Source organism: Sebastes fasciatus, chromosome 19 (genome assembly GCF_043250625.1).
Source record: "Sebastes fasciatus isolate fSebFas1 chromosome 19, fSebFas1.pri, whole genome shotgun sequence".
NCBI classification, from domain to species: Eukaryota; Metazoa; Chordata; class Actinopteri; order Perciformes; family Sebastidae; genus Sebastes; species Sebastes fasciatus.
Window position 1 is genome coordinate 23,928,300 of NC_133813.1, and position 22,168 is coordinate 23,950,467.

The 22,168-nt window shown below is 42.5% G+C and overlaps 1 protein-coding gene across 2 annotated transcripts in view; it reads left to right on the plus strand.

The window, feature by feature from the left end:
* The first annotated feature begins 212 nt into the window (after nucleotides 1-212).
* Nucleotides 213-22,168, plus strand: part of pappaa (pregnancy-associated plasma protein A, pappalysin 1a) — a 118,176-nt gene continuing 96,220 nt past the window's right edge. Inside the window, exons 1-6 of one of the 2 annotated variants that reach the window (XM_074617605.1) lie at nucleotides 213-1,783; nucleotides 8,790-9,894; nucleotides 18,528-18,673; nucleotides 18,972-19,265; nucleotides 19,632-19,824; nucleotides 20,111-20,232. In XM_074617605.1, the coding sequence (XP_074473706.1) occupies nucleotides 1,393-1,783; nucleotides 8,790-9,894; nucleotides 18,528-18,673; nucleotides 18,972-19,265; nucleotides 19,632-19,824; nucleotides 20,111-20,232 (2,251 nt within the window). In that variant the 5' untranslated portion in view covers nucleotides 213-1,392. The remainder of the gene's footprint in view (nucleotides 1,784-8,789; nucleotides 9,895-18,527; nucleotides 18,674-18,971; nucleotides 19,266-19,631; nucleotides 19,825-20,110; nucleotides 20,233-22,168) is intronic. The other variant, XM_074617606.1, reaches the window with a different exon arrangement.

The following is a 22,168-nucleotide window of genomic DNA, read 5'->3' on the forward strand; positions in this document are numbered from 1 at the left end:
CATAAAACAGTTATACTTCTAAATTGATCTCTATCAATTAACATTTTTTTTCAACATTTCAAAATAAAAGCTTTTAATCCCTACATCATATAGTATTTGGCACTATCTCTATATTATATAGTACATTTTTAAACATTCATTGAGTCTGTTCAACTAAGCTTTCATGTATCTCTTTTGCCAAAATTGAAGAATTGAAAATGGATTTAATCAAAGATCAACAAGGGGGGATTGAAATAATTCTTCCCTGTCCTCAGCCTGCTCGGTTATATGGTCCTGTGTGTGTGTGTGTGTGTGTGTGTGGACTTGTGTGTGGAAGTGTTGGATTGTTTAAATTGTAACCGCTAGAGGGATACATATACGCCTTTCAAACTCCGTAAACACCATCCTATCACTATGTGTGTGTGCCACAGAGAGAGAACTGCCGTCAGTGAGAGTTGCCTACCTGTGTGACTTCCCACTTTGAAAAAAACCAAAACACACACACACACACACAGGCACACACACAGCCCCGGAACATTTGAAACATGAGTTGTTCTTAAAAAGACTTAGAGAGAAAGTGGCTCTAAAAGCGGACGGCGAGCTGCGACTCCTCCAAGTGTATCTGCTCCTCCAGGCAATCAATGAGGACCTCGGTGTGCTGACTGACTTCTGCAGCTTCTTCTTCTGTCCCTCTTCCTCTCACTCGCCTTCCTTACTAACCAGATATTATTATAGTGCATTTCAACTTTTTATACAGGCACACAGGCGAGGGGGGCAAGTTTGGATTCCATTTTTGATCACCAAAAATTCACCTCTTTTTTGTTTTTTTCTTGTAAATAAATATGAGAGGTCGCTTTGTTGTCACTTTTCTTTGGGATTTAATATGTGCCATTTCTTATGCTGTTTTACGGGTAGGATAAGGAAAACAACAAAAAGGTGTGACAAGAGCTTGGCGGACAACTGTGGATTTGTGCGAGTAACTCCTACCGTCCAGAGGGGATGAGGGGGGCATCGGCCGGACCCCCCTCTTGATTGATTACTTATTAGTCATCCCTTTGGCTAAATGGGACCCATTGAAAAGGCACCGTGGAACACATACATGAATCAAATATTCCTGTGTCCCCTGAATGTCTCCAGAGTAGTTTTTGCTTAAGAGAGGGGGTCGTGGCTTAGCATTATAAAGAGGGAAAAACAGCATAGCTTTATGGGTTTATTTAGACAGTTTCTAACGCTTTGACATTCTACCGCTGTAAAAAAAAACAGAGAGAAGGAAAAAACTCGAGAGGATTCCAAAAGAGGAGAACATTTGTGGACATACATTTTTTTGTAGTTCTTTCTTTTCATTTTTCTTTTCTTTTTTTTCCTCTTATTTTTTTTAAAAATATTTTTTTGTGCCATTTCCTCTCCCGAAAAATGAAACTTTGGACATCTCCCTGGGTGTCTTGCCTGGTGATTCTCATCTTGTGTTTTGGATCAGAGTGCGGGACAGTCCGGAGAAAGGGGAGATCCAAGAGGGAGTTGGTGCGCATTAGGGAGGCGAAAGCCACCATCCCAGGGGCTTGTGCCACACGGCTGCCCCGGGGCAAGCGCTCTCTGCCCGGCTTGGAGCGGCGGCTGCTCCGCCAGCGTCGGCGCTCCTCTCAGGCGGAGGAGAACTCTCCAGACCGGGGGAAAGCTGTCTACTTTACCGGCAGAGGAGACCAGCTCCGGCTGAAGCCCGGCGTGGAGATACCCAGAGGAAATTTCACTCTGGAGATGTGGATCAAACCGGAGGGAGGTCAACGATCACCCACAGTGATTGCAGGTAAGGATAAGTCTACACATCCTCCATCCTATATTGTCAACTCCTTTTTATTAGTGTGAACTCCAAAAAAAAACTGGTAAATTGGAAAATGAGAACTAAACATGCAAAATGTGCAGTAATTTGTCCCAGTGTCATGTAGTGTGAAACAAAAGCAACATGCAGTTTCAGCGAGTTGAAAATGAGTTCATCTATCAGACTAGACAATGATGTAATGCTCTGAAAAGTACAGCGGATATTTTAGGTAGTGCAAGCATATGGGTCACTGAAGATTTTTGATCACTATTTTAAGTTTGCCAGAGAAAAATCGCTGCAATATGATTTTATTTTTAATTTTTTTTTGTGTAATTTTTCCACTTTATAAATTATGATTTATGATGATAAGAAGTGAGGAGTATACAGGGCAGCAGATATATGGCTCCTGCATCATTTGACCGGCAGCTGATGTCACTGTGCGTAAAATGTAATTTCTCTGAGCCCGTCTTGGCTATTTTAAAACTATGATGTAATGGCCAAAACTTTGTGAGCGAGCACGTCACGTCAGGCACAAAGCAGGAGAGATCAGATCTGCTGTGTGTGTGTGTGTGTGTGTGTACAGTGTGTGGAGGCGCTCAAAAGCGCGCAGCCTCTCCAGCCGCAAGCTTCAGTGTCCCCCAAAAGCGACACCTTTTGGATTGGCTACCGGAGTTACGGGACAGAGAGAGACTCAGAGAGAGAGATCCAGGGTTTCCCCGAAAATATCAAGCTGCGTGTGTTTCTGCCGTGGTGGTGTGCTTTTCTTGGTGACCGGTGGTGTGTATGTACATGTCTCTCCAAAACGCAACACATCATGCGTTATTCGGCGAGTCTCTCATTTAAAGCGCAAATCAGTGATGATGTATCCCTAGTATATCCACTGACTGCGCAGAGGAGGACACACACACACACACACACACACACACACACACACACACACACACACACACACACACACACTTGAGTAGATCCCTGTCGTCAGAGGAAAGCTTGACACTTTGTAGTTGTCATCTGTGCGCACTCCCTTTTTCTCCTGCAGCCATGCGTAAAAGGAGCACCAGAAAGGCGTTTAAAAACGGTTCTTCTGCATCATCGGTTTTGACCAATAGCGCTTTTTCTGTGCATTACAGTATAGGGACAGGGCTTTTTTTTTTGGTTGCTTTTTTTGCCGATAGGGAGCGTTGCATACACAACTCATTGCCCTGCAACAGTACTTGTGCAGATGGCTGCCTTTGAACTGAACTGAACTGAACTGAACTGAACTGAACTGAACTGAACTGAATTGAACTCAGTCCTCCTCAGGCTCCTGTATGCCACTCTGCACGTTTTGGGGACTTAAACTAAACCACTGAAATGACTAAAATGTACAGGCACCTTTTATTTTCTATCTGTCTGTCTCTCTCTTACCCCCCCACCACCACCCCCTCCTTACTGTATGTGGGTGTGTGTGTGTGTGTGTGTGTGTGTGTGTATTGAGATACAGTACACTTTTAGGTAGTGCTAGCCAGTTGGCAGGAACATTTCTCTGCAAAACCAATCCCTTATCAGAGTCTCAAACTGGGGGGAGAGGGAGGGTGAGACGGTCTGTTGTGACCCGAGTGACTCCTAGATTTACAGAGGATGGACACAATAACAGAGACATCTGTACAGTATTATGCAATCCAGTACAACAACAACACTACCAATGTGGCCCCCGCAATGACCATATTGAGTTGAACAAACACCTCTGGGACACAATCTTAACAGGAAATGAACATTATAGGCTTTACAGATGTGCTATTGGATCACATTATTTTGTACAGGTGTTGTTGTTGTGCCCCGCCCCCCCCATCTTGTACTGGCTTCTCTCCACTAGAGATTACCACTCATGTATAATCTTGTCTGTTCATTTTCTAAGATTTGCTCCCATTAGTTGCACCAGAGAGGGGACCTAAAGAGAGCAAATGTGATGATCAAACAAATTCAATAAAAGCCTAATCTTTTAAATCCAATTCAGGCCTCAAAAATCCCAGCGCCTCTAAAAATGCTCCATCCCCTTGTTTTGATCCCAGTGCAATGTTGTTTGCAGCAGCTGTTTTTTTTACTGTGTTGTTTTGACCACCGGCCGTCTCTCTCTCTCTCTCTCTCTCTCTCTCTCTCTCTCTCTCTCTCTCTCTCTCTCTCTCTCTCTCTCTCTCTCTCTCTCTCTCTCTCTCTCTCTCTCTCTCTCTCTCTCTCTCTTTGTCTGTCTTTTCATTTGTTCTTTCTTTCTTCCCCTTTTCCAGATTTCAATATTCCTTTTTGTTACTCTTCTGTTGTTGATTTCTGTGCAGTTGGTAGGGCATCATCATAAAGAGAGCCCAGTCTCTGGCTTTAAAAAAAATAATACTGGGAGGCCTGAAGTGAGTGGTCTGCTACTTTTGCATCTTTGACCAGCTCTAGTGGCTCATTCTTGTCTTTGTTTTTTGGGTTGTGTCTTGCACACACGATTTGTATAACTCTATTAGTATCCATTTAGTGACAGTGGATGAGAGGATTGTAACTGATCAATTAAAGGTGCTATTGACAACATTCAGCCACCAGATGTCGCAGTCTCCCTCCCCCGTCTCATTGCATTTACTTCACAACAACCCGTTGCCAGGCACTCACCGTCAATCTCAGCCGTTTGTCAGTTTTTTCCTCACTAACTAATGCCCCAGAGATACCAACGTTGTATTACCATTGGCTAACAAGCCTTGTTAGAGGGGGGAACCAAACGTCGGATGTCTTCCACAGATATAAACAAAACATTCATTTTGGACCCGCCAAAATTTTTAAAATGATTAATTCACAATCGTAAGAATTTTTTCAGAAAAAGCCATACTTTATTTGACACCTTTCTAAAAAGCTCTGTGGATGTATTTTTTTTTTTTTTTTAAATATTTGTTATATTTATTTACATAAAAATGTTATTAATAAGACTTTTAATTATGAAATATAAAGAAGAAACTTCAAGTTGCTGACCATTAAAGTTGCATTAGTATATGGTTTTCTGATTTGGTAATATGACGAACTTAAAGGTCCAGTGTGTAGGATCTGGCGGTATATATAGTGGCGAGGTGAGGTGATTGCAACCAACTGAAGCCTCTCCCGTGTGCAAAGCGCGTTGGAGAGCTACGGTGGCCGACGCAAAAACGTGTATGGCCCTATCTAGAGCCACCTAGAGCAGAGCCAGTGCGTAGAGTGTGTGCGTACGTGGCAAGTGAGTGGTGAAGCAAGAGAGAGAGCGGCTGCGACGGGAGCGAGTAACGTTATCGACTCCGGCCCGAGCAGGAAAAGTTGACAGAGTTTGGTTTGTTCGTTCTGGGCTACTCTAGAAACATGGCGGTGCAACATGGCGGACTCCATTGAGAGGACCCGCTCCTCATGTAGATATATAAACGGCTCATTCTAAGGTAACGAAAACACAACGATTCTTATTTTCAGGTGATTATACAGTAAAGAAAACATACTTATTAATATTAGATTCCATTTCTGCCTATAGATCCCCCTAAATGTTTCACACTGGTCCTTTAAGTCATTTTATTACTTATGTGTACACATACAGGGAATTTGACTCCCCCTCCCGCACCCCCCCCAAAAAAAGCTCAGTCTGCTCAGATTGGTCAGCTGGCCCACTCTGTTGTGATTGGTCAACCAAACCAAACTCTTCGGACTCCACTCCAGCTCCGCTCTAACTAGCTTTGTTTGAGGGTGAGCCAAACTAGCCGCTAGGCAGGTATTATGCAAATGTGTTACCTTCAGGCAGTTCAGGAGCAGTGTTTCTGGACTGGCGTGCACTTTGGGATTTGTAACATTGCAGATCTTTTACATGCACAAAAAAAACTAAACACTTGACTTCAAACACTTGACTTGACTCTGAATGAATTCAACTAAATGCCTAAATGATCTACCAATAGTTGCACTTAAATATGTTTTTGAGCGTCAGACTTTAACCAATTCTCTTATAACAGCTCCTCGGAGAGGTAGAGGCAGAACCATTTTTTTGGGTGAAAAGAGAATGTTCAGGGATCAATAGCTGTTAACTTTATTTACTTTATACTGCACAGATGAGGGATCAAACCATCAAATGCAAGTGTGGATTGTCTTTGGCCCTTTGAATTAAACTACAAGACTTCTAGGGGGAAAAAAAGGGTTTCCTGTGCTGTCTTTTCCCCAAGTGTGACAGCTACATGTGGTCCGAATTGATCCCAGGTTCAAAAACATTTGAAACATTTTAAGAGTTTATACACACATACGCACGTGCACACACCCACCTATCCACCCCACCCCCCGCCACACACACAACCACACAATCAGGACATCGAGTTCTGTGTCCAAATGTTATGCAAACTTTGTTGTGCCCTATTAGCCCTTGTATCCGGGTCATGATGGGCTGTCCCGCATCAAAGGAAGAGGAAAATAAATCACAAGAGGGACGGAGGATCTCTTCCATGACCTGCTGGGGACAATTATATGCAGACGTTAGCAGACAATCGCTGCGATAACAGATATGTTTTAGTGTGATGATACATGCAAAAAAAATTCCAAAAACAAATTTTGCTTTGCTGGTCCTTTTTTCATGCATTACTTTCTCTTCCTGTTTCATCATCAAATGTAACTGGGAGACTACGAGGAAGACGAATAACCTTGAGATCTAAGTGGTTAGAGTTTGAAGAGGGGTTGAGCCCTGAGTACAACACTTACGCTCACAGTCTTCTTATTAGTTTGAATCATTATCACGGTGATGCACTGTGCCTTACTGTGAGTGTTTGGAAAAGTGTTATTATAGATAAATGTCCTCACATTTGGGAAGGTGTGATGACAGTGTCGCAGTATAAGTCACAGTACAGGAAAGGTGGTGTTAATTTATGTCACCTGATGTTCAGAAACATGTTTGAGTGCAACTATTGGTAGATTATTTAGGACTCATTAAAACATTTTATTTGAATTGACTCAGAGCGAAACTTGACAGCCAAGTCAAATGTTTAAAGTCAAGTGTTTTCAAGTGGCGTGATGACATTTTTATAATCAATATCCTTGTTATGTTCGTTAAGTTTGTTTTTAAAATATCAATGGAATTTTTCCATTGTCTCCTCAGGGAAATTGCTGTGGCGGTCACTTTAGTATGACTAATATGAAAAGTGCCTTTCTTTGACCTTTCAGAGCCAGAGCGGCTCAAAAGTAAACGGCGTCTTCATTGTTCCCTTCCTCCCTGCTTTTTATCAAGTCCTTGTGACATTTTTCTTTGTCTGTGTGTGTGTGTGTTTTTTTTACTTTTTCTTTTTTCCTGAGTGTATTTTTCTTGGAAGAAGACAAATGGCAAGTGCGAGGAAGGTTGCCTTTGAACCTGACAGGAACAGCTCTCTACCGTGGCGCGTGCACATGCAAATCCCTTTGTGTGTGTTTCTGAGAAACCACACATGTGTACTTTTCAAATTGTCTGTGCGTATGGCAGAGTGTGTATTTTTTTTCAGGAGCATGTATATATGCATGTCCGTATAAGTATGCGCATATGTGTGCGTAGGTGTGTTTGTGCGAGCCAGAGGAGTCGCAGTGCAGGGTCTGGAAAAGTGTAGTGTGTTAGATTAATTGAGCATGGCAGAATTATGACAGCTGTTTACACTGGGAGCCCTACGAGCATTTTAGCACACCTTTTAGCCTTGAGTGCACTAGCTGACAGATGGAAGGCTTTTTCCTTCCAGTGTAGTGGAAAGCCTGAAAACGTCATCCACCAAAGGACTGACCTTGACGCTGAACCCAACCCTCGCGCTTTGAACATCAGTCCGTTGGAATACCGAGTTAATGAATGCATACTGGAGTGTGCATCTAATTAGAAACAGGTCACAGTTAGCAATATGTCCGCGCAATCACCATTAGCCAGCCACTTATTGCAGGCTCAGGTAGCCTAATCGATGGGGAAGAAAGGCGTTCGAAGTGCATTGGGGCAAAGATGTGATCATTGCTATGATAATCAGCTTATAATTTCAGGCAGCAGAGATAAATATGAAGGGTATTTACAGGCATTTGATGCACAGATCCTAGAAGCAACCGCAAAGGACACTCAATATGGGCTGGGTGTGCAGGTCACAGATTGAGTGTCTCTTTGTGGATAGATATCATTCCCAGAAAGCTCATGGTTGGAAGCGCTACCCTGATGTTAACACATCCTAGGAATGTATTCTTGTGACAAAAGTGGAGTCCTACTCTTTCACCTGCAAACACACACAGACTTTCACATGCTGAGATGGACCTTGTGAGGCACGTCAAGGTGCTCTGGAATCTTTGCAGACCAGACCGTATGGATATATGCACATAGTCACGAAACGTGCATTAAAAAACACTCACATGCACAGACATGAACTTGTGCGCCTGCACACACGTACCTCAACAAGCGCTAAACAAACAACCAGTTAACATTCAGCGATCCCCTAAGAAGTGAAAACACATTACCATGCTGAAGCTGACATGCACGGTCCAAGTGAAACAGGAAAAAGGTGTTTTGGTGCCTCTACAAAAACAAGGCTTTAGCAGAAAACTAGCCTTCTCTGGCTACCCCACTGGCAAGGGACATTCACACGAACGACTTTAAATGTGCTCAGTGTTCACGAGGAGCCTATACAGAGAGATTTCCATGGGGTCTCCCTTAAACATGCACTTCAAACCCAATCCAGGACAACACGCATTTAGATATGAAAAAATACTGTACAGTATATCATATACATTTTTAGTCTTTATGGAAATCTTTTGAGAATATTTCAGAATGATCTACAGTGTTCAAAATGTGTACATTGAAATCTAATTGACCAACAAATACTGAGACAAAATTAGCATTAAGGATGTGGCTTGTGAAGATTGCAAAATATTATGTTATTGAAAGGAGAAGATTGTTGACTCAAAATGTCAGTTAAGTGTCAGCTCTCTTACAGGTGACTGGCAATGATCTGAAATAAAGGAATGCACATATTAACTGACTTTTTTTCCGTTCTCTCTCCAGGCCTGTACGACAAATGTTTCTACGCCTCCAGCGACCGAGGCTGGCTGCTTGGCATCCAGGCGGTCAGCGAACACGGGAATCGCGACCCCCGCTTCTTCTTCTCCCTTAAAACTGACCGTGCCCACAAAGTGACCTCCATCCACTCCAACGCTCGCTACGTACCCAACCAATGGGCACACGTGGCAGTCACGTACGATGGCGTGTACATGAAGCTCTTTGTCAACGGCGCCCAAGTGGGCGTCAGTCGCGAGCAGTCGGGCGACGTCTTCAGCCATTTGACCAAAAAGTGCAAAGTGCTGATGATCGGGGGGAATGCACTGAATCATAATTACAGGGGGGCGGTGGAGAGGTTGGGCCTGTGGAGGCAGGCCCGAGGGCAAAGGCAGATTGTCAGGGACATGCAGGGCCACGAGGACCCCCAAGATCTACCTCAGCTAGTCATACGTGAAACATTTGAGCACCCAGGCCGGAAGTGGCTGACCGTAAAAGATGGTAGCTTTCCTCAGCCGGAGCAGGGGGGAGGTGGACGATTAGGGTATCTGGGTGGTGGCGGAGTTGTAATTTCGGAGGGATTACTGGACACGACGCTGGACCCTCCAACTTGTGGTCAAACTGTCTGCGACAATGTCGAGGTCATCAAAAACTACAACCACCTTTGGAACTTCCGTCGACCCAAGAAAGTACGATATCGCGTCATAAATGTTTGGGACGACGCGCGGACGAGGCCGACCGTATCGGACCACCAGATCAGCCTGCAGCACCAGCAGCTGAACGACGCCTTTAGCCCCTACAACATCACCTGGGAGCTCAGCATTTACAACGTGACCAATTCCTCCCTTCGACACCGCTTGATTCTAGCTAACTGTGATATCAGCAAAGTCGGCGATGATGCCTGTGACCCCGAATGCAACCATCCGCTGACGGGGTATGACGCAGGCGACTGCATGTCTGGGCATCGGAGCCGTTGCCCTGAGCACAAGCAGGGGAACGGTGTGTGCGACCCCGAATGTAACTGGGAGAACTTCTTCTACGACCTCGGCGACTGCTGTAACCCCAATGTGACAGATGTGACCAAGACATGCTTCAACCGCTCGTCTCCACACAAGTAAGATCAATCTTTTCACATTTTCCATGTTTTTAGCACTAGTAATCCTCTTAGGTGGTTGTTTAGTAAACACAAGACTTAAAATTCCACCGAAAAGCTTTAACCAACCGCAGCATTCCTTTGCTTAAATTGATACATTTTTTGGTTAACATGATTGAATAATTTCGGTAAACCAACTCCACACCATGGCCTCACATGTCTAGAGTAAATCAAACAACAAATCTTTCCATACATGTGTCCCTGAAGAGAGGTTTTAATGTCTAGTCCTACTGTTTTCCTGACCATTTGGGCTGAGGCTGAGTGTAACATAACCCCCAGCCTGTGTGGCCTGGGAACTCCTCTGGGAGCAGCTAGTCCAATCTAGCCTTGGCCTGGTTCAATCAGTGTTCCACACTTAAGCGGGGCAAAACAAACGCAACCGGATGACTTTCCTAGTAGCAACTGCGCAGGCCAGACCGCTCATTTTTGTATCAATTTTTCAACAACTCTCCCCACCTTTTTCTGCTCCGTGTCTCCTATACCCAACGGTCCTAATTAAGCTGGCTTGATTGGAGGAGGGAGTTGGTTTGGAAAGAGTGACAGTCTAAACAGAGAGTATAAGGGCACCTGGAGGTCAGAAAAGAGAGTCCAGTATGGTTTTCGCTTGTCGCAGTGGAAATCATTTCAAAGACATACCACTCTCTTCAGGAAACCACTGAAAGACATGCTTCCTGGGGAGGCAGGTATGGGTCCCTAAACGTGGGTGCCTGGAAGAATTTTTCCAGGAAAAACAAGCGAAGAAAGTTCACTTCACTCGCATGCGAATATAACAGGAATCTCCTAGGTGTACTAGACGTCAAGCAAGAGATTATGTGGTTTCATGCGGCTACTTTAGGAGAATGCAGACGCCTTCATAAATGCATGCAAATTTTTGTTTTTGTGGTAATGTCACTGTGGCTTGTAGATGATGAGTAAAAGCTGGCAAGGAGCATAAATCTCTGGAATTTGCTGTAATAACGGTTTGTGCCAGACCTCCAATAGCATAGGATTGTTTGTTTCTTACATTGAAACCCAACACAGTAGACATTTTTGTGGACGTTGCAGGGGGCCGTCACGGTTTACGCCAGAAAAAAATGACCGAAATTCAGATGTTTGTCGTGGATTTCTTGACGCTGTCATGTGGGGACAAGCGCAAGGGAGGGAAAACTAGCAGGCCTGGTGTAGTATGTGGGATTGTTTGGGTCTCTCTGATAGCATGAATCAAGGAAACCAGGCTGTTTTCAATCACAGTTAAGCTGGAAGCATTGTCTGTTTGGCACTATCATGTTGTTCAAAATGACCGCAAAATAGCTAAATAATGACTAATTAACGACATCAGAGGGGAAAAGCAGGTGGGTTCGCTGTTCGCTTCCATAATTCCCATCACATCCCTTCCAGCTTAGTCATCATTAGAAGCTAATTCATCAAGTGGCAGGCAAACTACTTCATTTAGACATCAGCCATTGGCGAAACGCTTGCCGTTGCAATGTTCAGACCTCCCCTGCGGGCTTTTGAAAGATTGGCTTGTGAAAGGAAGGATACCAGCAAGAGAGAGAGAGACAGAACGAGGACAAGATAATTCTCAGTCTCACAAAAAAAAATAGATATAATCTCCCCAAGTGGTTGCTTATTTTGCTTTGATTATGGTATGTCTGGAGAGACTTGCAGAGAGCTGCACTACAAACAGTTTGACATTCCTCCTTAATTATGGAATTCTGGATGAACAATGTACCGCGTATGCAGGGGGAACAATGGTTGTGAGGTCCTGCATTTATTTTTGCAGCGTTTGCGCCTGTTACCACTTACGTGCAGTGTTTAAAAAAAAATTCTGGCTAACACGGGACACAGGCAGCTCTGTGGTCCTGCAACAGTCTCTCCTCTGAAAATACCATTGATAATAACCCCCCCCCCATCTCCCTCCCTCCACACATTTGGCTGAGGGAAATATTTTGCATTGTTTTCACAGCCTTTCGTTTTTGACAGTTTTTATGGTTTTGGTGGTATTTGATGTTATCTGACAGCCTTTACATTCTTATGTTCTGGAACAAGGGGCATGTGTAATTGCGGCTGTAATTTATACACTGTGAATTTACAGTACGTCTGCAGAAAGGCGGAAAACAAGTTTGAGAAGCTGAAAGATCAATGTGATATCCGAAGATCAATCCCATAATATAACAGAGCCCGTCGGATTCAGAAGTTTTTTTGCGAGCTCCTGAAATGAAAATGTTTTTTGGAAACACCTCCCAAACTAAAGCGAGATGGATACTAGGGCTGTCAAAGTTAACGCCATAATAACGCGTTAATGCAAACATTTTTCAACGCATTAAGGCAACTTGCGATTTTAGTATTGTAGCTCAAAAGCTAGAGTGAAGGTACTGGTATCAGATGAAACTAGAAAACCTAAGGAATCCATCGGTACCAACCATGCCATACAAGCTTGTCGCAAAGGAGGGTAAATAACGCTCCAAACTCTGGCTAAATTTTGGCGCGGAAAAAAACGCCCACTTTATGATAATCACATGCAGTTTGGGGCAAGTCATAGTCAAGTCAGCACACTGACACACTGACAGCTGTTGTTGCCTGTTGGGATGCAGTTTGCCATGTTATGATTTAAGCATATTTTTGTGCTAAATGCAGTACCTGTGAGGGTTTCTGGACAATATTTATCATTGTTTTCTGTTCTTAATTAATTTCCAATAATAAATACATACATACATTTGCATAAAACAAGCATATTTGCCCACTCCCATGTTGATAAGAGTATTAAATATTTGACAAATCTCCGTAATGTTAATTCTGAGGTTAATTTTGAACAGATGAAAAATATGCAATTAATTGCAATTAAATATGGACAATCATGCTATTAATCATGATTAAATATTTTAATCGTTTGGCAAGCTTAATGGATACACACATTTTGCAGGGATTTATAGGACAATTTATATTTATATGACAATTATGTCCTATTTTCCAAATATGTTTTTGGGAAATGAAGTTCTGGCCTGGCTTTATCAAAGGCTAATAGGTCATCTGTTTTCCCTTGTCCTCTGTCTCTCCCCCCCCCTCACGAGTCAATACCTCTCACTGTGGCAGGTTAATGGATGGACCACCCTTTCTCTTTCCTCCACTCCCTCTCCCTGCTGTATTCTCGCTCCGAGTGGGGAGCTAATCTCCAGGGCCCTTGACTTGGGTGTTTTACAGTTGGTCGTCTAAACCTTAAGCCCCCGTCCCATAAAACATAATGGAGTGCTTGGGCGTAAATACCAGGAGTTTGCACTTCCCCTTTAAAGCCGTAGCGCACTTATAAAAGCACCTGTTGCTGAGGTTTCACCTGTGCTCGCATGGGGGGCTGATAGACGTCTTTCTGCTTAACTAGGGAACTAAGGGGGATAGTGGAGGAAGTAGGGGATTTACTTGGACCACGGGGCAGGCAGGGGAGTTGCATCTGGCTATTATTATGGGATAATGTAGCCAGATACTGTAGGTGGTCTTTTGAAAGTATGACACACCAGAGAATTTAGTTGATAGTGCTTTGGTGGGGTCATTGCGGTTCAGAAGTCAAGGATGCAGAGGTTTGCAAATTTCGCCTGGACTGAGAGTGTTCACCTCAGTACTCTTATTAAGAGCTCCCACTTCAGATAGGGGACTGGGCGAACTGGCAACAATTTGGAACCATCCCAAAGTCCATTCCATATGACTCCAAATCCTGCTTTTTCCAAACTCTTCTCTCCGGATCTCTGAGAGTTGACACAGTTCCTACGCATGTCTCCTTCCTTGGAAGGGAAAAAAATAATCACCGGAGTAAGTTGGAAGGTTAAAGAGGAGAGTGCAAGTATAGTAATAAAGGCAGAGATGAATGATGGGTTTAGGGGCTGTGGTGTTGACCGACTCGATGACAGAGAAGCCGAGGGCCCCCCTCCAATTTTAAAAGTGTTCTTGGCCGTGGGACCGTCGCCGCCATGCCAGCTCACCCCGGCTTTCACACTGTGCTGCCCCAGACACATGTATACAAGGCAAATTTATGGGCTTATATGAATTATATATGGGTGTAAATGGATGAGGTCATAATCCCCCATTTAATATGTATCAGATATAAAAGCATTAACACGGCAGTTTGAGGCCTGCCTCGCGCACCCCTGGAACTCCCTCCGACAAGATGCCCTCCAGTGATGCTTGATTTTCTGCACTCACCTTTCTCTCTCGCTCACTCCTTGACGTTTTTCCTCCCATTCTCTTTCTTTGTAAGTCTTTTAAAGTTTTTTTTCCCCCCCTAGGACATGTCCGAAAAGTGGTGTTGTTAAATGCATGGAAAATCCTGTCTTTCCCAAGTGGCTCATCTCGGCTGCACTGCGGGGGGGCAAAGGGTCATTGGCGGAGGTGGTTTGAGTAAGATGTAGATGGACAGATAGAAAGATAGAGGCCCAAACTGCTCTGACGACAAACGATTAAATCGTTGGGTACCGGCTTCCCACAGTGGCAGCTAACCTAAGCCTCTACCAAATCTTTACCAGCGTCTGAAATCAAATCGATTATTCTAAGATGTGTGTGCTTTTGCTTTGAAAGTCTCCCTGTTCATCCAGCGTGTGATGCACATTGTGTTTTTGTTACCAAGGGCGTTAGAAGAATTGAACTCAGACCCTACTGTAGAACTTCTTCATTGCTGACTCAATCATTTCAGCATCAAACCCCTCTGACCCTTTCTCCCCCCCAACCTCATGCATGTCCAAAAACTCTGGACAAATATTTTCTAAGGAAATAATGAAATTCCTGAAATTATTAGGAAGAGTGGCCTTATATTATCTGTTCTCCCTCCCTCTCTTTCTCCGTAGACCTGGCCCCCAGTCAGTACCCCCAGTTGCTCTTGCGTAGGCTTGAAGAAAGCATTTGCCACACTGAACCTTTTTATTCGAAACGTCTGTTTTGTTGAGGGAGCGCTGCGTCTTCACGAAGCAGCAGCTCCTTATCCAGCTTGTGATTTGAGGCTGAGAGACTTGTCCAATAAAAGCTTGCAGAGATGTTATGAAACATGTTGTGTAGCTGCGTATGAAATGCGCGTCGGTGGTAACCATAGCAGGCTTGTCGCATAGCGGGAATTAGCTCACTGGTGTCAATTCTTCCAGAACACCGCCAAACCACCAGTGTTACTGACTTTTAAATTGCTTCCTTTAGGCTGTGTTGAATATACGCAATGAGACAGCTCGGTTTTATACTCCAATTTTAATATTTTATGCTGACATTTAGTTTTCAAACATTAACCAAAAAAGGGAAAAGAGCCCATTGGCGGAGCTGGCCACATTTTAAGGGCTTAATGAATTTTGAAAATGCTGAGTACAAAATAGATTTAATAATGTAGTTCAACTTTGGAGTCTTGACATCAAATAAAATGGTCTTATGATCTAATAAAAATAAAATATATTATACCTTGAATGAATACCGGCCAATAAAAAGAAACTAGTGGAGCTTAACACTCACACAGTTGCACTTCTTTTGGCAACCAAATGCTCCACTATAATTTAGCTGAAATCACAAGATGTCACATTTCATCCTTTCTACTTTGAGCTACTATTTTTAGGGATATCACTTTTTTTTTTAAATCACAGGGTCATTAATCATAAATTACGTTGCATGCCAGTGAGTCTCGGTGAATGCAGTTTTTCAGAAAATAGTTAAATGACATTAGGCACATTAGTGAATTTTTTTTACCAGTGTGTAGACTTTTACTGTCAGTGATAATCTCACCCCCTTAGCTTGTACGCTAAAGAAAACACATCAAATCGAGTGTCTTTGTCCAGTGGAACTGTACACCGATTCAAAACATAGTGTAAATACACTTTTATTTGGAGTCAGCTGTTGAGTGGGAGAGTAAATATAAATAGCACACTCCAGGATTTTGCACTTCACAAAGGCACGAGTCTTTGAAATTTTTGCTTTATCCTTATCCTTACCTGAGTTCACCCCCAGTAAGTGGGACAAATGTGATGTGCACTTTAAGAAAAAAAACAAAGAATGATGTGTACTCAAAATGATGTGGCAACAAAATTAAATTGTATGTACGTTTTAAAGGTTGGTAGTATAACTTAAGTAGACCTCGATTGACTGAAATGATCCAAAACCTTTACAGACAAGATCTTTTGTGTTTATTATATATGGAAATAATACAATTGAAACGTTGCACTATTGACATGGCATCTTTCTAAAATTCTTTCCTAATGTACCATAAGGTATCAAAACAGGTGTGGAGTTCATGTAAACAAAAAAAAATTTGATCATGCAGTATAAGTGCAAATCAAACTTGAAAGATATAAATAGCAACTTGGATATGACCAGTGGGATTCTTCCAGGTCTGAAAAGTGAAGCCAATGCTGCAGTGCTTTAAACTTGCATTATTTCTAATAGCCAGCAGGGGGCGACTCCTCCGGTTGCAAAAAGAAGTCTGGTTGTATAGAAGTCTCTGAGAAAATGAGCCTACTTCTCACTTGAGTTATTACCTCAGTAAACATTGTAAACATGAGCTAGTTTCAAGTCTTCTTCAATACAACACGATGTTCATTTAGTAAATTATGGTCCCATTTAGAGTCAAATAGACCATAAAGCAGGGGATGCTTTAGGGCTACCTTGTGATTGACAGGTCGCTACCACGGTGTTGTCCGGTCTGGGAGTTGTCCATGTTTTCATCTTGGAACTTTAACCCTTTCACAGTGTGTTTTTATTTCATGAAAGTTAATTATGAACATTTTGGTCGCCTAAAAATGTCTTATTAAAACGGCAGTCCACAAACCGATGGGTGACGTCACGCTGACTACGTCTAATTCTTATATACAGTCGATGGATATAACCAATTAGTCTCTATTATTTGGCAAAACATTGGCACACAGAGTGCCATTCCTATTTCTAATATCATTTTTATGATGCTATAATGTATCAACTATCAAGACACTGGGTACCATTCACAAAGGAGTGCCAACAACATGTTTATTTGTTCCAGTTTGAGATTACAGTGTGTTAGTTTACAAGTTAGTACACATTTAACCAAAGAAGAGGAATAGTGGGATAGTAGGGCCATGTTTTGTTTCTAATAAACACCTGTTTTTGCATCCATTGCGTGTCTATTTCTAAAGCCTTTTAGAGCCCAAAAAAGGAATAGACTATCACTTCAGCATTATGCAAGAGATTTTTGACTCTTCAAAGAGGAATGAGCTTGTTGATGCTGTTTGCCAGGACCACTAGCCGGGCTCACTTGTTTGATGTGTTCATAAAATGAATGACAGTTTCACTGCTGGAAAAAATATCTCATTGTGTTGAATGATTGCAGTCATTGGCGCTGCCGTTCGTATCCCCGGGCTGAGATAAAACATTATGTCATGGATAGGTAGACATCAGAATACCTGAACAATTAACTGAAGTGATTTGAAATGTTATCAGAAAAAAAAACAACATTTTGTGCTAGATGCAACCTAAATAAAGAAAAAAGGAAACCAGTGTTGCTGCAGGGACACGTACAGTAGCTTTATTCATGGCCACTCTAGCACCTCCTCAGTATAATACATTATTAGATTTGAATATGTTATATCAGGTGTCTATTCAAATAGAATAAAAAAGTGTCATTTTACTACAGTGCAGCCTGTAAAACCATGAAAAACATCAAGTAATGTAAAACAAAATGTCCAAAAATCCCAGATTATTTTTAGTCTCACTGGTAAAGTGGATTTATTCCCACCAGCACCTGTTTGGTACTTATGTGGCTCGCCATGACATCTCTGACTGTATGTCGACATGAACGAGAAGCACACTCAAGGGGATCGTCAAAGACAGACAAAATAATGTTGTATTGCACTGGTTATTGTATGATTCACGGTCTTCCAACATAAAAAACAAATCCAACATCATTGTGTACACAAAAACATTGTGGCTTGCCATTTCGTGTCTCCACAAATGAGAACTCAACTCCAAAAGCGCCATATGCCCAGAGTTGCATATTTGGGGTATTGTACTGTTTACTTGCTTCTTGCACTTCTCAGACAACATAATCAACAACTGGTCTGTAATCCCCCTTTTATTTTACTGTAAGCGAGGGAGGGACTGCAATGAAATGTAATGGGATGAGAAAAGAAATCCCAGATATGATTGGTCAAAATTGATACCAGCCTGATTCACAGTTATTTTACCCTTATCTGGCACCAGTCATAACCGCACTGCAGGTGCACAATCACCGTGCCAGGACTTCTAGGCACAAAATTACCAAAAATCAGTTTGGTCACGTCCAAGTGAAAAACATACTTCAGGCACTCTTAGGCACTCTTAGGCAGAGCAAGGAGAAAAGTTATCTTAAAAGTCTTTATTTATTTGGACATATTGGTTAAAAAAAAAAACTGGTTTCAACCTCACAGGATCAATTATTCCTATTCAACCTTCATTCTGTTGCTTTAAGGGCCATTGCAATTTCCAATACACTTAAAAGAAATATTTAAATTCAACAGGGACCTAATTCTTTTTGGCTAGGATCTCTATTGTTATTTGTTAAACTTTGCCTTGCTGAAATCTGCATTCACTTGGAAGAGTCTATCCTCATTGTTGGGCTATTAACTTAATGTGAAATCCTCTTTTTTATCTTCCAGAGCTTATTTGGATGTGAAAGAGCTGAAAGAGATTCTGCATTTGGATGGCTCGACTCACCTGAATGTCTTCTTTGCCAATTCCTCTGATGAAGATCTGGCGGGGGTTGCCACTTGGCCCTGGGACAAAGAGGCCCTCACGCATTTGGGTAGAAGACAAACAACAACACATACATACAGTACATGCAATGCACGCACATTCGCATCCCCTCTTTGGCAGCCTGGGATGTTGATTTTGAGTAATTACAGTTCAAGCCCCGAGCAGTTTCTCTCTCAATCACGGCTCTAACAGGCAAGAAGGTGATAATGAAGCTGAGGGGGCCCATTAATAATGCATTGTCTGAGTCTTACTCCGGCTCCACGATTACTTTACTGTATAGGAATAGGCTTTTGTGTTGTGTGCTCTCTTGAGCGGTTTACATCATGTCTTCTTCCTCATTTCCTCAGGTGGAATTGTACTGAACCCTTCCTTCTACGGTACATTTGGTCACACCGACACAATGGTCCACGAGATCGGCCACAGCCTCGGGCTTTATCACGTGTTTCGAGGTATATCGGAGATCGAGTCGTGCAACGACGCGTGTCTGGAGACCGAGCCCTCGATGGACACCGGAGATCTGTGTGCGGACACCAACCCCACCCCCAAATACAAAGGCTGCCACGATCCCGAACCTGGCAATGAAACCTGCGGCTGTCGGCACTTCACACACACGCCGTTTAACAACTACATGAGTTATGCAGGTGAGATGGAGCCTCTACACATGTTTTGTTACTTATCCGGGGCAAAACGTTACAGTTATACCCCCTCGCATGAAACCGACACGCAGAGATCACCGTAGAGGAATTTGTTGAGTCTGTGTGCATACTGAGACAGGTGTGGAATTTAGCGGGGACATTTCATGGGAAAAACACAGCGGGGGGGCACATCCTTTCATGTCACTCGTGCAAAAGGAAAACATTTTTTGGTTGTCATAGTTAAATGGAAAAAGATACTGCGGAATATGAACAGGTGGTTTATTTTTTCACGGGATCTCGACCAGTGGAATGATTTATTTCCTTTCCAATCCCCCTCTTCTCACACACTGATCACCTCTGTCTACCCTGCAGATGATGCCTGCACAGATTCCTTCACGCTGAACCAGGTCGCTAGGATGCACTGCTACCTGGACCTCATCTACCAGACCTGGCAACCCGCCTCCAAACCTCCGCCGGTGCCAATGTCACCACAAGTGGTTGAGCAGCATCATAGTTCCATCACCCTGGAATGGTTTCCACCGATTTCCGGACACTTTTACGACAGGTGAAATGAGCTACATAGGTTGCCAAACAGATGTGGGTGTGTATGGTAATAAAGAAAGATTAATGTCATTATTGATTATTGTTTTGACTTAATATGACAAGTAATAAAATTAAAGTTCAATTATTTTTTGACAGACACAAACACCTAGAAGTGAGCCAAATAATTGGAAGCACCATCTTAAAACTTTGTCACACTCTCATCATTTGACCTTATTGCCATTCCTGTATCTTTACTGTATTTGGCCTGTATCTAAGTTGGTTGCTGTGCCTGTCTGTTGGTTTCCTAGAGAAGTGGGATCAGTGTGTGATAAATGCACTGAGGGGAGAGTTCTACTGCAGTACGCCTCCAACTCCTCCTCCCCACGGCCGTGTGCCCCTTCCGGACACTGGTCCCCACGAGAGGCTGAAGGTACAGTACGATACTATATACTATACTTAGTGGTTGCCAGGTTTCATGGTATTGGACACTGTCATTGTAAGGTGGTTGGTGGTTTACAAATTGGACAGGTGTGTTCTCACAGATGCTTATCATAATAAAAGCAAATATGCTTCCTCATACTCATCCTTCACTCTGCACTGAACCTGTCTTTAGTCAGTTTCTTAATTATAATGATCCACTTAAAGCAAATTTAAAATAAAAGCAAAGCCGCATCCAGCTTTCATCCACAGTTTACGGTATGATAACGTGATGTAAGGTTTTCCTTTTGTCGATTTTCTGAGTCAATACTAAGACATGCGACAAATTTGGGGACTGACTCAACCCTAAAAACTTGCAAATGACTCACTGGATTCATGACACTTGGGCCGTGGGACAACATGGAAGGATTACAGAGGTCACTTCCCAATGGATGATGTTGTATGGTACCACAATTTCCATATGAGGGCTCAAGGCTTAAAATCCTCTTTTTTTAAAATGTTAGTTTAGGGGGATTTGAGTGCAATAAATGCTGAAATTAGCTGATTGTTTTTCTATTTTTGCCCCGCAAGTGAATCCATATTAGAACAACTATGCAGCGAGAGAGGCATTAGGGATGAGGTATTTAAGTTATAAAAATAGTCGTCGACCCATCTGTGCACCTCTGATCACGCTGTGGTTCTGGCAGTGGCAGGGTCAAGCATTCTCTGGATGTTATGCATGTGACTTTGTTCAGCTATGTGTGCATGCTTTTGTTTTCCCAATATACACTTTCTAATAAACTTTTTAATGAATGTATTTTTTAATCAAGGTCAGTGACATTAGGCACTCTGCCTTGTAAGGTTGTGTTCAGTCTGAGAGAACATATTTTTCTGGATATTAAGACTTCACATTTACTTATTCACAACTGCAGATGTTTGCTTTAAATGGAGTAAGCCAGTTCCAGCTGGTTTATCAAGTGAACCTGTGTCTTTAAAGGTCCCATGTCTTTTATATTATAAAGCAGGTCTAAGTGATATATAAATACTGTGAAAGTATCAAAACGCTCAATCCACAGATAAATACACACAGCCCGTATTCAGAAACTGTGCGTTTGAAGCAAGCCGTCAGGATTTCTGTCCATTTGTGATGTCACAAATCTACAATATTTAGACAATTTCACAGTTTTAAATGTAAACATTCTAAATGTGTCCCAGTTTATTTCCTGTTGCAGTGTATGTGAATGACATCATCTGACAGGAAGTAAACATGGACCCAAGCTGTTTCCTAGAAACGCAATTCCGTTGCCATTCCATTGAAATGCGCTAAAACGGAGCGTTTCTGATAGAGGGTGAATACAGGTATATTCAGACAGACATTATGAGGAAAATAATGTGTTGTTTGTACATTAAAACATACAAACATGTTCTAGTAGAAACCCAAAATACATGAATTTGAGGATGAGCATGATATGTCACCATTAAGAGCATGTTGCAGTATGGGTTGTTTGTAGCCTTAATGTTGCTAGGCTAGCAAGTATATCCCCGTCTGCCTGCAATGTGTGAGCTGAGTTAATCTATTGGCTAATTTTATTGCTCCACAGAGAAAATGCATTTTTTTAAATAACAAGTTGAGAGGGTCTCCTCACGTTTTCACCGCAGAAATAGATCCAAAGTCATTTGTCAAACGACCAAGAGATACAGTCATAGCCCTAATGTTAACAGTCTGAAAAAAAAACGCTTCTAAAAATGACAAAAACACATACAGAAGAAATGCCATACAAAGGTGAGAGCAATACTTTTTAAAATGTTTTTTCAAAGAATATTTGGAGTTTAACTTTGACAAGAGAAAATGCTGCCATGACGAGGACCAACCCATGAATTTAACAAATTTATCTTGGGTAAACCCTCCTTACTCCAATAATGTTATAGCAAGAAACAAAACTGCTACC